At 38.3% G+C, this 15,226-nt stretch overlaps 1 protein-coding gene across 1 annotated transcript in view; it reads right to left on the bottom strand.

Moving 5' to 3' along the window:
• Positions 1-13,107: 13,107 nt before the first annotated feature.
• The window catches only part of QRFPR (pyroglutamylated RFamide peptide receptor), a 29,600-nt gene continuing 27,481 nt past the window's right edge, over positions 13,108-15,226 (bottom strand). The window contains exon 6 of the mRNA XM_034442830.3: positions 13,108-14,604. Within this exon, the coding sequence (XP_034298721.2) occupies positions 14,207-14,604 (398 nt within the window). The 3' untranslated portion in view covers positions 13,108-14,206. The remainder of the gene's footprint in view (positions 14,605-15,226) is intronic.

The raw sequence follows: 15,226 nt of genomic DNA, 5'->3' as shown, positions 1-15,226 counted from the left end.
CTTGATTTTAGTAAAGAAAGAGGTTATTGTTGGCAAATATTGTTGCTTGTAAAAATAAGCCAGAATAGAAGTATAAAATGTAGTCTGCTGGACTCAGTAAGGATTCTTTCTATTTTAAGAATATCTCCCCAGAGTTAGAGTTTAGAAACTACAAAATCCATTTTATCTGTCAAACTTCTATTGGCAGACAGACTGAAACCAATTAAGCAATCTTGCATTTCATTTCAACCCTAAACTACAAATATTCTCTTTCGTGGAATCTTGCATGAATTCGCAAGAGTGCCAATGTGTCAAATTATGATTTATATAAGAAATAATATTTAGAATTTATTGGACTCCATTATGTTGGTATAGAGAAAGACTGTCAAAATTGCATTTTATTGGAGATGTAATACACATTTTTACAAGGTCCTGACTTATTAAGTTTTGGTAGTGGATTATATAAATGTAGCTTTTGTGACAAAAGCTAAAATTTCAGATTATAGTGTTCTCTTGAATTACATACCTAGTACTTGGAATCTGACAACCAGACAACTGAAATGAATTTCTGTGCTCTTAATATATCCAAAGACTGGCAATGCTACATTGGAAAGATAAATACTGAATGGATTGTCTATATATAGACTTTGTATGGACAAGTATAATGAAATATATTTTTTTACAAACATATAGTAGCTTAAAATATGATAGCTATATAAATTATTACAAATATATATGTACTTGGATAATAATTGCATTAGATAACTATATATAAACATGTAATTTTTTACTGCTCAAATCCTTTTTCATTTTTTTCTCTTTTCACTTTTTCAAAAGCTTCTTTTATATTTTTTCCTTTTCTTTTCCTTGATTATATATGGATTTTTATCATCATCTGTGTGTTTGGGTTTTTCTTTTTTGTCATGGCCTTAAAAGTAATAAAAATTAAAAAACAAAAAAAGCTTGCATGAATTTTTCATAAGTCATAACTAAAGATTCATACAACTACAGTATTCCAAGCACAAACCCCATGCATAGATTCAGCATTCAAGCTTTTATTCCCCTTTTGTGCACCTAACATTAACAGATTACTTGGCCTTCGTTTAGGGAAGGAAGAAGCCCTTTTACCATCTGTTCCTTTTTTAGAAAATATTCTGATCTGTCATGTTGTTCTCTGTGTGAGAATGAACTTCAAAATATTACCCTTTCAATTCATGAGATTATTTTTCTGTAGTTAATTTGATTGTTTTGTTTGTTTAGCGTTCTCTGGTGGATCACAAAAATAAGTATCAGAATTTCTGTTAGAAAACTGAATTAACTTTTTTAATTCATATTTTTGCTTTGCACACTTCTATTTAGAATCACATTTAAGTTATACCAAGCATTTATACACACATCTGCATTATCTTACATTTGTTATAAATTTTGAGTTGAAATATTAATAGATAACTACTTTCAATATTTTTCTAGGCCAACGGTTACTTCAAATAAAACATGATTACAAATTGACTTTTAAATGCATCCAGCATTTTTAATATATTCTTAAAGTAATGTTAAAATCTTGATTTTAAGTATGGTAAGCAGTGTTGAGAAAGTTTCTTTCTTGCTATGACATATAAATTTTAGAATGATCTCTCTTTAGGAACTAAGTCCCCAGGTTTTCTCCTTCTTTACTTTGCATTTTGCAGCAAGTTATTATTATTTTTACTGATTAATACTGTCTTTGAACCTCTAAATGACTTTGTCATATTTTAGACTTTGGTTATAATGTTGACAGTAATACAATTTTGATGTACATTTCATGTATTTCCTTAACTTCATCAACTTCGGATTACAATTGAGACTGGAATTGCACTCGTTGCCTGAAGCAGTAGTTAAGCAAGTTGTCACATGATCAATTCACTAAACAGCAGCAACCTGCCTCTTTTATTTTTATTTTATTATTTTATTATTCGAATTTCTATACCGCCCTTCTCCTTTCAGACTCAGGGCGGTGAACAGCCAAAATAAAAACATTTATACATAAATACGATTAAAAATAGATTTAAAATAATTAAATTTGGCCCATAGTTTAAAATTTATCAATTTAAAATCCATATCAAAATTTAAAACCAACCATAAAATCATAAAATCAAGAGAGACCGGCTAACTGAAAAAGATGAGTTTTTAGGGCCCGACGAAAGGTCCGGAGGTCAGAGATCACTCGATTTACATAATTTAGTTGAAATTATTAAGTGATTTTGCAGATTATTAAGCAAAGTTCCAGTTAAGGAATGTAGTGGTGTCTCAGTGGGGTAGGGGAGATCTGGTGCACGCCAAGCATGACAAAGCCATACTTGAAAGTCTCAGCTGCCCACATATCCCAGCAGCTCATTCAAAGCTGCCACATCTCTGGAAGGGTCAGCTGCCTACCTGGCCTAATTGAGGGTCCTGCAACCCCATTTATCTCCTTCCTATACCTTTTTTGAGCTCCTTTCACAATGACACTTGTCAGTAGCAGCAGCTCCAATGCTGGGCCTGAAATAGAGGCCTAAGGACTTCAGTAGCCTCAACCAGGTACCACTGCCTCCAAGTCTTTATCTTTACTTATCCTCAAGGTTGCTACTGCAACTGAAAAATGCTACCTCATCCCCACTTATGCCCTAGCACATCAACACCATTCCACGAAGTCCTAATTGCTTTGTGGAAGGCTCCATTCTTGCAATCCTTCAGAACAGGAGTCACCAACTGGTGGTCCATGGAACACTGGTGGTCCGCGAGAAAATTTTGGTGGTCCGCAGAAAAATTATTTATATTTTTTATATTGCACTAAATCAGGGGTCCTCAAACTACAGCCCCTGGGCCGGATATGTGCAATGAACGTTTGTGTTGCTGCAGAGAGTCTCCCCCTTCTGGATCTTTTTGTGCAGGTCAGGAGAGGGCAGAAATTCTGACTTGGGGTCTGCTTCAGCTTCCTGGTGCAGGGCTTTGGGCGAAGACTGGAGGGAAGCGTCGCTGGTGGAGAAGAACCAGAGGGCCTTGTTCCAGTGGGACTGCATCATGGCCTGGAACTGGCTGACCAACTTAGCCCGCTGAACCTCCAGGTGCTGGCACCTGACCTTGCACTCCTCCAGGTCTTTCCTCTGCTTGGAAAGCCTGTGCTCATAGTCCTCAGTGAGGTGCTTCTGCTGAGCCTCCTTCTTGGTCAGATCCAACTTGAACTGAGCCAGCTGTTTTGCCAACTCTTTCTCATGGTGGCTGCTTAGCCCCAGCACCTGCTTCCTGTTGGGGCCCTAAGGAGCCCAGGTGGGCAGATGAGGAGTGGTGAGTAGAGGCTGGCAAGGCACGCCTTGACGTGAGTGACATTGAGTTGGCCATGCCCACACAGTCACATAACCACCTTGCCACGCCCTCCCAGCCATTCATTAGGCAGATCATATTAGTGGTCTGTGGGATTTAAAATTATGAATTTAGTGGTCTCTGGGGTCCGAAAGATTGGTGACCCCTGCTTCAGAAGACTCCTTCTTTAAATCATGTGATTTAGAGAATGATGCTTTGAAAACATTCTTCCCAAACACAACACTCTATTTTTGTGATCCTTTGGAAACCTCATTCTCCTCATCATGTGATTTGGAAAAGGAAGCCTCTGAATTATCACAAGAATGGAACCTGCATAGAGAATGATGCAAGACAACCTTGATAAGAAGGCCTGAGGGAGTCAGGCGAACCTGATAGAAAGTCCTCCCTGCCACAACCGTCAAATGCTCTTCTAAAGACAGCCGTGAGTCCAGAAGGACACCCAAGTTGCGAGTCCTCTCCGTGGGGGCCAACGACTCGCCCCCAATAGTCAGTGATGGCACCAACTGACTATATCAGGAACCACAGTCACTCAGTCTTGGATAGGTTGAGCCTGAGTCTGTTTCTCCCCATCCAGATCCGTACGGCCTCCAGGCACCGGGACATCACTTTAAGGGCATCATTGGGGTGATCCGGGGTGGAGCTGTACAGCTGAGTGTCATCAGGTACTGATGGTACTTCACCCCGAAACCATGGATGATCTTCACATAAATGTTGAACAGAAGGGGCGAGAGGACCGACCCCTGTGGCACCCCACATACAAGGGGCCTCGGGGTCGACCTCTGCCCCCCTGTCAACACAGACTGCAACCGGTCGGAGAGAAAGGAGGAGAACCACCGCAACACGGTGCCCCTTACCCCTAACTCTTCCAACCAGTGCAGCATGATACCATGGTCGATGGTATCAAAAGCCGCTGAGAGGTCTAGTAGGACCAGGACAGAGGAGCAACCCCTGTTCCGATCCCTCCAGAGATCATCAACCAATGCGACCAATGCCGTTTCCGTGCCGTATCCAGGCTTGAAGCCCAACTGGAACGGATCTAGATAAGCCGATTCATCCAGGTACTGAGGAAGCTGTCGCGCTACCACACTCTCAACAACCTTCGCAACAAAGCGAAGGTTGGAGACTGGATGATAGTTAGCCAACTCTGCTGGGTCAAGGGAAGGCTTCTTGAGGAGAGGCCTCACTACCGCCTCCTTCAAGGCAGCAGGGAAGACACCCTCACTCAAGGAAGCATTTATAATCCCCTGGAGCCAGCCTCGTGTAACCTCCTGGGAGGCCAGCATCAACCAGGAGGGACACGGGTCCAATAAATATGTGGCCATGCTCAGTCTGCCCAGTATCCTGTCCACATCTTCGGGAGTCACAGAATCAAACTCTTCCCAGATAATATTCTCAAGACCTGCCTCCATCATCCCTCCTGAATCTATTCAGTCAGAGTCCAGGTGTTCCCAAATCTGAGCGATTTTGTCATACAGATATTGTACAAACTCCTCGGCTCTACCCTCCAAGGGGTTCTCCTGTGCTCCCTGATGGAGCAGGGAGCGGGTCACCCTAAACAGGGCGGCCGGGCGATTATCTGATGACTCAATAAGAGCGGAAAAATAATTACATTTTGCCGCTTTTATCGCTACCAGGTAGGTCCTAATATGAGATCTTACCAGTGTTCAGTCGGATTCAGAACGGCTGGTCCTCCAACTGCTCTCCAGGCATCTTTTCCGGCGCTTCATCTCCCTCAGCTCCTCGGTGAACCAAGGGGCCAGGTGAGACCGGCGCCAGGTCAGAGGCCGCAAAGGCACAACCCGATCCAAAGCTCCAGCGGCCGCCCTATCCCAGGCGGCCACTAGGTCTTCAGTCGAGCTGTGAGCCAGAGCCTCAGGAAATGGCCCAAGCTCTGTCTGGAACCTATCCAGATCCATCAGGTAGGTTCCGCCTGGGGCGGAACCACCTCATCGGTTCCACCTCCCTGCGGCGGGGTGTGGCGGTTCGAAGGTCAAAGCAAAGGAGGGAGTGATCCGACCATGACAAGGGCTCGATCACTATATCCCCTATCTCAAGATCACTCAACCACTGACCAGAGACAAAAACCAAGTCCAGCGTGTTTCCCCCCGTGTGAGTAGGGCCATGAACTAACTGGGTCAAGTCCATGGCCGTCATGGAAGCCATGAACTCCCGAGCCACCTCAGACGCCTCACCGACGGATGGCAGGTTAAAATCCCCCATGACCATAAGCCTGGGGGTATCAACCGCCACCGCAGCTATAACGTTGAGCAGCTCGGGCAGGGCTGCCGCCATGTGGCAGGGAGCCAGGTACATAACCAGCAAGCCCATCTGCACCCCGTGACCCCACTTCACAAGGAGGGACTCACATCCGGCCGTCTGAGGAACAGTGGCCTCCCTCGGACCAAGACCTTCTTTAATGACAACCGCCACCCCCCCTCCCCTGTGACCTCGGCTGATGAAATGCACGAAAACCGAGTGGGCACATTTCAACGAGGGGGTCCCCCCCCTCCTGGCCCAACCAGGTCTCCGTAATACCCGCCAGGTCCGCTCTCCCCTCCTGAACAAGATCGCAAATGAGGAGGGCTTTATTTACCATGGCGTTGCATAGCATCAGCTGAAGGCCCAGGGCCTGAGGGTCTGTGCAACCTGGGGAACGAGAGGAGCATTGGAGACCAGAGCGCACCACTGCTTGGAGACAGCGAGCACGCACTCCCACAACATGATATGGCCCCCTGCTCCCGCCATGTCTGCCCCTCCCACCCACAGTACTGATATAATGTCCATCAACAACACAAGCTCTAACCCCCTCCTTGACCCCGAGTCCCGCACCTCCCAATAATAATTGGGCTTATTATCAGGGATATCTTATTTTGGGGGAAACAGCAATGAGTATATCATATGTGAAACTGTATCAGCATTTCAGCAAACCTCCTTTCCATGCTGAAGGGAATCAACAATAGGCAGATGATCTGAATGTGTTTTACTGTAGGTTTGAGGGGGAAAAAAACACTTTCAACTATCACCACCATCTCCATCTCAGATACACCAACAACAGCCAAGCCTCCTACAACTGACCCCATTCCTTTGGGCACCCCACCTCGGATGATCACAGAAAATGATGTGCAAGGTCTATTTCACAGACAAAAGCCTGAAAAAGCATCAGGCCCAGACAAGATAACTCCTCTTTCTTGAAAGCTTGTGCTGAACGACTGGCCCACATCTTCGCCTGCATTTTTAATAAATCACTAAAGATACATTATATTCCTTCTTGCTTCAAACGTTCTACTAGCAACCCAGTGCTGAAGAAACCCTCCACCAAGGAGCTGAACGACCACAGACCGGTTGCTCCGACATCCGTTATGAAAGCCTTTGAAAGATTAGTGCTGGTCCATCTGAAAACCATCATAGATCCACTGTTAGACCGCTTGCAGTTTGCCTACCAAACAAATAGATCAGCATATTATGCTGTTCATATGGCTCTGCACTACATCCTACAACATCTTGAATCTCCAAGGATCTATGCAAGGGTCCTTTTTGTAGACTTCAACTCGGCATTCAATACCCTCATTCCAGATATTCTAACTAAACTGATTCAGCTAGCCATGCCTAACCACACTTGTAAGTGGATCATAAGCTTTCTAACAGACAGGAAGCAGCAGGTGAAGCTAGGCTGTGTGCTCTCTCCACTTCTCTTCTCTGTCTACACCAGTGATTGCATCTCAAAGGATCCGTCTCTTAAAGTACTGAAGTTTGCAGATAATACAACAGTGATTGGTCTCATTTGAGACAATGACGAATCTGCATACAGATGGGATGTGGAACAACTAGCCTTGTGGTGCGACCATCAAGAAACCATCTTGAAGTCAACACACTCAAAACTGTAGAAATAATAGTAGATTTTAGGATAAGCCCTCCTATTCTACCACAGTATCAACAGTAGAGACTTTCAAGTTTCTAAGTTCTATAATAACTCAAGACTTAAAATGGACATCTAATATCAAAAATGTCATCAAAAAAGCACTACAAAGAATGATCTTCCTGCGCCATCTCAGAAACTCAGGAAGCTCAGACTGTCCAAAGAGCTGCTGATACACTTCTACAAAGAATTATTCAGTCTGTCATTTGCACCTCTATAATTGTCTGATTTGGCACTACAACCAAAAAAGACAGACACAGACTTCAACGAATAATCAGAACTGCAGAAAAAACCACCCTGCCTTCCATTGAGGACCTGAATACTGCACGAGCCAGAAAGAGGGCTGTGAAAATATCTACAGACGCCTCATATCCTGGACATAAACTGTTTCGATTTCTTTCCTCAAGAAGACACAATAGAGCAATGTTGGAGAACCTTTTCGGCACCAAGTGCTGAAACAGGAGTGCGTGCACATGCGTACACGAAGACCAGCTGGCTGGTGCGCATGCGTATGCTGGAAACCAGAAGAGCAGCTGCCCGGTGCGAATGGTCGCGCTGAGATGATCTTCTGGTTTCCGGCACGCACATGCATTCCAGAGGCAAATTCCTCGTGTGTCCTATCACACTTGGCCAATAAAAAAATCTATTCTGTTCTGTTCCTTTTCCTATTCCTATTCTTGCCAACCTGTAATGGAAGCCAGTCTCTGTCTGTTTCTCTCTTCCACCTGGATCTGGATTATCTATGATATTTGGTTCAGTTACCTGCTTCTTCATTGTTTTTGCAGGTTCACATACCTGCTTCTTCGTTTTGTGCACGAGAGAATGGTTTTAAAAATAAAAACTTGATTCTTGCACTTTTAAGATAAAAATATTTGAAATTTTTCATTTCAAAACAAGTAAGATATTGCCAAGAAAACCTGACAATAAATCTGGTGTAACATTAAACCTGAAACCATGTATTTTTAGCCATTTTAGCATACGTAGTAGAATCCATTAAACAACTGCTTATGTTTGTTCCGCGGCCAGAATATAGCAAGATGCTGCATCTCAGGATTTCAACCATATTCCAAAGTGTTCTGCTTCCAGATTCTCTTTTTGTCTCCCTGGCCTAAGAAAGTGAAAATGAGAGCTGGTGTCTGAGATATAAGAAATTATCCTATATGGTTGGACAGTGCTAGAAAATACCTTTAGATCTCCAATGATATGGCTACCAGTAAGCCATGAACATGATACAGAATGAAACTTGCAAAAAGATTTTTCAAAATTTACCACATGATGTCACCAGTTCTACACAAAATAAGCAATTAATCTGCTCTGACAGTTTCTTTGAATGTGTCAGGGGCAGCCTTTTTAATTATACAATAATATTTAATTGTCTAAATTGTTCAGATACTGAAGATTTATTTCTGTCTAACAGCAACATACTTTATAATCACCTAGTATATGTCATCAAACATCAATTCTAGTAGAGTTTATAGCTTCTCTGTCAAATATTTTTCTTTCCACTTGAATAATATTATAGGAAGCACTTGGACAGAAATTTGTGGGAACAGGAATTCAGAAATCACAGAGCAAAAAAGAAAAATATTTAGTGCAGACATGTTAGGCAGTACATTCAATGGAAGGATCAAATTGAATCAGACATTTTTCAATGTTGGCCTTTCAATCCATTGTACATATCATGTAGAATGACCAACACTAATTAGATTCATAGTAGATAACTAATTAAAATTAAAATGAATAGTAAGAGAAATTAAAATTTCCCTTTCCTGTGCCCCAAATTGAATTCCCCAATATATTTTTTTAAATCCAGCAACAAATGTCATATATAGGTTACCATATTTATCATGCAAAAAAAGTGAAATATGAGATGTTCACCATTCCTAACTTCCACAAAGAACACAAAACAAAAGGATTAAATGATAAAAACAGAAAGAGATGCCTTCTTGGCAGTCAAATTAGCTCTGCGTGTTTTTTGTGCGTTTGTGTTTTATTTGAGATTTCTTTGTATTTACTATCAAGAAAACAGACTCATCTGGCACAGAAAAATTATATTAGTTCTGAAAATTGTATGGACAATGAGGTAACTTTAGTTTTGAATTGCATTGCATTGTTTTACATGTTTACATTATCAAGATGTTTTGTGTATTGCCAGAACTTGCACATACACTAACGTTTTGTATCTTGCTAGAACTAGTTCATATACTAAAGACATACACTTGCACATATACTAAATTTACACATACACTAAAGTGTTGACAAAAAAGTGAATCTTTTTTGTTACCACACTTTGTATAGTGTTTTACTAATTCATATGCATATTTATATATAGTGCTTTAGAAAAAGTATTTTAGTATACTCAAACATTTATTTTAATAGATCAGTGTAACAATAGGACAAAAATATCTTTAAAGAAGAAATAATATGTACAGTTGTACCCTGTTTGCTTCCAGATAACACAATAAACAGAAATATGTAGGTAACAAAATTGTAAACTATGGTAAATTTTATAGGCTAAAATTTTAGAATATTTTTACATGAACTGGTTTGACAAACAAAATGCAATAGGAAAGGAACAGGAAAATAATTCCCTGCCTGTCTGGAAATCAAAATTAAACAATGGCACTATGCATTTCAAATTCTTAAAATATCATCAAAAACAGTTTTAAACCATTTGGTTGAGCACACATTTGTTTTATACACACTATGTGTAAACGCACACATACACAAACAAATGGCTATTGTAGATAATTTTTCTGCTCTTATGATTTTTACCCTAGGCTAATCTGTTAATAACATCTACTTCTTTCTATTAAAAAGATCCCTATATAAAACCTAATCGTCATCCCAGAATCCCTTCTTTTTCATCAACAAGTTTAATCATGAGGAAAATAGATGCTATAGTTCCAACTCTTTATTCTAAAAAAGAAAATTAAAAAATAAACATTGGACAGCCTTTGACACACTAAATAAATATGTTCTTTTCCAACTGCACGATTACAGATACATATTTGCATATAGCATCAGTTGGAGCAGCCTTTAAATAATTTAGTCTTATTTATTTGTATTTATAATACATAATAAATTTATTTATTGGAATGTATAATTTCTTTGTATTTATATTCTTTATGGAACTTACAGTTTAATAAATTTATCCAGGCACCATTTCATTTGTTCAGAATTACATACAAAAGCATATTGCATGGGTTCCCAATAAATTAACAGAATGAAAGATTCTATTCTTTCACTAGGCTATAGTTCTCTATACATTTATTGGAACAAAGTCACAACAAATTCAGTAAATTACAAATGGAATGTATCATTAGCTACTAAAATGTTCCATTATATGTCTACTTAAATAGATATTATTCAGATAATCTATGTGGCCTCTGGTCTATAGTGAAGATCAATGGACTTTTTAATCTACATTTGTCAGTCTATACAAAGGTAAACAAAAGTCTGTACAAAGGTTAAACAAAGGTATCTACTCTCTCCTTTGATTTTTAATGTCAGCTTAAAATCCTTGATTTCTGTTATTAGACAAGATCATATTATTTATGGCTTTTTGTATAATCCATACAAATATAAATTGGTATTGCATGCTGATATTATTTTATGAATTTTATATTTTGATTCCAGGTTTGGTTCACACTATTAATATATTTTACATTATTTTCTCAACTCAAACTTTCAGTTATTTTATTTATAATAGAACTCTTATTACATGTAATATAATAAATATTAAGAATTCACTATTCTTTTCTTGGAGAAGCTCTAGAATCATTACTGTTATAAATGGAATTTATCAAAAATTATTTTTAAAAAATACTTAACCAAAATTAGAACTATACATTTTTTTCTTTACAAAGAAGTGCTATTTAATCACAACCACATAAGATATTCTCAAAAAATTCATCAGTAGCTGCATTTTTAAAAAGCAAATATTACAGATTTTAATGTATATTAAAATATAAGCTTTCATCATTACCATATATTGCTATGTATCAATAATTTAGCTTAAAATACATGACAGAATATATTAGTTTCCTATTGGTCAACTTGATATCCTATCCTTATTAAGTAGAGTTTCAGCAACATATTGATGTTACTAACAATGGAGATAAAGAATCAATTTCCATTATGATCATAACTACATCCAGTTTCTGAATATTCAGTGAGATCAGAAAAAAAGCTATTCTTCGTTTTTATATTTCCATCAGCTTTTCTATTGAAGTTTCAGATTTCTTACACATATGAAGGAAAGGATGTTCCTTCAACCAGTGGAGACATCCTGCTTCATCTATACTGTTTACTAGGTTCATTACAATGCCAAAGCATTCTGCAATAAACTAAGTATGCTTAATGCAGACTAAGGGTACCTAAATTTATGCACACTAGAGCACTTTCCATACTTTTAATATGTTCAATTGGGATTCTAGGCTTGCTCAACTCTAATGAATGCATGTCATGGATTTGTTTGAGATGCAGGTCTTAAAGTCTTCTATCTATTGTATCCTCAGGGGAAAATACCTATAATATAGAAATTAAATTTCCATATCACCAACTTATCGTGAATTTAAAAAATAGAAAAGGGATTGTACTCATTCTGTAATAAAACCAGTATCTCCATGATAACCTTTCCCTGTATCGAATAGTTAAAAATTCAGGACATATTTAGATTCTATCACTAGTTTTGTTGAAAGTATCTCAAAATTTTTTAGAACTGTTGATTACTTTTAAAATATAGTAGCAGTGCCATTCACAAGGAGGAAGGAAATGATAAATTAAGGATAAATTTCTATTTTATTATTTTTAAAATTATATATACATTGATAATATTTTTTACAAATATTTTAGCTGTAATTTTGGCTTTAGAAACCTTTCAGAATGTAATAGATAAAGTTAAATGTTTCATTAGGCTTTCTAGTTAAGCCAGGAAGGTGCCATTTTCTCACTGAAAAAAAGTTACAAACTTTGTTTTGCTCCAGTAAGCAAAGACGGGGATCAAAAATAGTAGAGCAGTATTATTAATACAAAAAGAAAAGTGCTGTGCTGACCAAGCAAAAGATCTGTTTATACTTTTAGCATCTTTAAAATAAAAAGTTACAAAATAACTAAGTTTGAATGTACCCAAATTAGTAATAAGTCTAGATGCTAAACAAAGGCAGAAAAATTAAATAGTTTATAAATAAGTGCTATATATTTACAGTGTGTTTATTTACATATCTAGCTACTCCTCATCGCTAGACAAGACAGCATCACATAAATCCAATAAAGAAAATAAATCTAGAGATTGTTGTCAACAAATCTTGGATTACACTAATGACTAAAGAGCCAGAGAAACAGGGCTGCAAATTATTCAGCTGCAATTTCATCTAGTAAGTACAAACTATAACTCACTAATGCTACTTCCATAAAGTAACGAGCAGAAGCTCTACTGAATGGTCATTGGACAACATATAAAACAGGAATTATGTGCTTTTGATGTCCAAAGGCCCTTACGATGGTTCATGTCTCTAGCTTGTAAAAACAAGTGTGCTAACATTTCAACCATAATAACACAAGGGCTATCAATAGATTCAAACTCAATGTTAATCACTTTAATCTTGATTCTAGGAAATATGACTTCTGCAATAGAGTAGTAAATGTCCGGAACACTCTACCTGATCCTGTTCTTAGACTCTCTAATCCCATACCTTTTACCTTAAACTGTCTACCGTGGACCTTTCATGTTTCTTAAGAGGTCCCTAAGGGGGCGTGCATAAGCGCACCAGCGTGCCTACCGTCCCTGTCCTCCTGTTCCCATTTATATGTAATCATTCTATGTGTTTATGGCTATGTTTTGCCTATTTATATCCTTTTATTTGTGCCAATTTTTTTTTATGTGTCCATGTCTATGTCTATATCGTTACTTGTTGCCTTATACTTGTTTTGCAACAAATTTATAACAAAATGAAACAAAGTAGCTGGTGGATATTTTGAAATCAGAATTCAGTTTTAAGATATTTGTACATTAGTCTTTTGTCTATGCATCATATAGTAGAAGCGGACTTGCTGTGCTGGCAGGCTGCCTTTACATTCTGTAGCACATGCAAAGCTTCCTGCTTCTCCAGCACTTACTTGTGGGTGAAATAACAATTCTAAGATAATTATCCCAACAGATGTAATTAAACACTGAAGGGGAGTTGGTAACTTTGCTGCATATTAGCCTGTATGTGCTGATCACTGCAAGTTCCTTTGGAGAAAAGTAAAAACTATTTTCCATCTAACTTGGTAAGAAAATCTGCCATGACAAATCCTAAATTGCTTTTAAGCAGTGTTGTTCTGTGTCTTGGAAAGCCAGTCCTATTCATAGGCAGTAGGGCTATATTTCTTATCAGTTAACACTGGCTCCACTGTGTCAACTATGTTGTTATATTTACTTAATAGCTGGTTTTCAAATCCTCTGAAATCAAAAAATGATTTCTGAATTGGTTTTGGGTTGCTTTCTCTGTCAGAAATGCTTCTCAAAACTTACTCTGCACTCCTGTAGAAAATAAGTTTCTAGGGTTTTTTCCCTTGTTATTCAGGTTGGAGACATTATTTTAAAAAAATAACCAAATACTGATTATTAGGATATCAAATAGCACGGATGTGATTCATGATCACAGGTTTGTTTGGGATTTTTTGCTATTACACTGATTGGCAAATAGTCTAAACACAGTTCATCTGGCAGGGCAAGGATTAATTTCTTATACTAAAAAGACATAATAAAACAGAAAAAGCAACATAAAACTTTTAAAAAAAACAAATGGAAAAACTACTGTGGACTGTTTGCCTACTGCAGTGATGACCATATCTAAACCTAGTAGCTACTAGTCTCAATTGAGGCAAACGCAAAACATCTTCGTATTGTGTATATTAAGCAAAGCATTTTAAATATAATACTTGAAAAACCATTGCCAAACATTGGAACACAAAGAGCCATTTTTGCTAGGATTCCAGTGAAGTGTGCCCAGTGAATTCTGATGAGAACAAAGCCAGGTGTCTTCTAGAGGTCTTCTTAGGAAAGGATCGATCACAGAATTTTACTTCAATGTTCCCTTCACTGAATGCTCCTCTTCTAGTCTCTTCCAGGGAGACCAACTCTCTTCTACAGGCCCCCTCCTCATGCTGCATCGTTGTGACTTTCAAGTTTTTATGTTGTCTGAATGAAGACAAGTTTTCTTTCATAATGCAAAAGCAAATTGCAGAAAGGAAGTTCTTCTTGAAGTTTTCATTCATAAAGGCATATACAATTGGATTGCAAATGGAATTAGCAAATCCAATTACCTGGACAATTCCAAATATCATCTTAATAGTGACATCATCATATTCTCTTTCAAAATTACCTACACAGAGAAAAATATGTTTAAGCATCTCTTCAATGGTATACATTAATTATCTATTCAATCATTTATCTCATTATGTATCTGAACGAGTTAAGTAGAAATAAAAATCCAATTATTCCAGAATGAAATTTATACCAAGCTAATTATAAGACATGTTCAAGAAATTCATTAAGAATCATGCTATTAAAATTTTATCTGCTATATACATAATTTATAGTGAATAACTTAATAAGCTGATGACTAATAAACTGGCTCATGCCTTACAAACACACAAGCCTATAACTTCTTTTGTGTGTTTGTGTGCTTTCAAGTAAATTTTTGGTTCCCGGAGATTGAACAAGTCCCTAGAGTTTTCTTGGCAAGATTTTTTTCAGAAGTAGTTTGCCATTGTCTCCTTGCTAAGGTTAACAGAGGGCGACTGGCCAAGGTCACCCAATTAGCTTTGTTCCTAAGGCAGGACTAGAACTCATGGTCTTCAGTTTCCAGTTGAACTTCCAGCACCTTTGGAAGCGAGATCTGCGACCTCCATGGGTCTGTTCTGAGCTCTCCCTGTCGGGTGCTTCATATTGAAGCCATAGTCACCCTGTAGGGGTGGTGAAGCAAAGGGGGACTGCTTTGCAGG

The sequence above is a fragment of the Pantherophis guttatus genome, chromosome 8 (assembly GCF_059756535.1).
Source record: "Pantherophis guttatus breed Tessera chromosome 8, ASM5975653v1, whole genome shotgun sequence".
NCBI lineage: Eukaryota > Metazoa > Chordata > Lepidosauria > Squamata > Colubridae > Pantherophis > Pantherophis guttatus.
The sequence above is the reverse complement of the archived record's forward strand: the minus strand, read 5'-3'. Positions and strand labels throughout refer to the sequence as shown.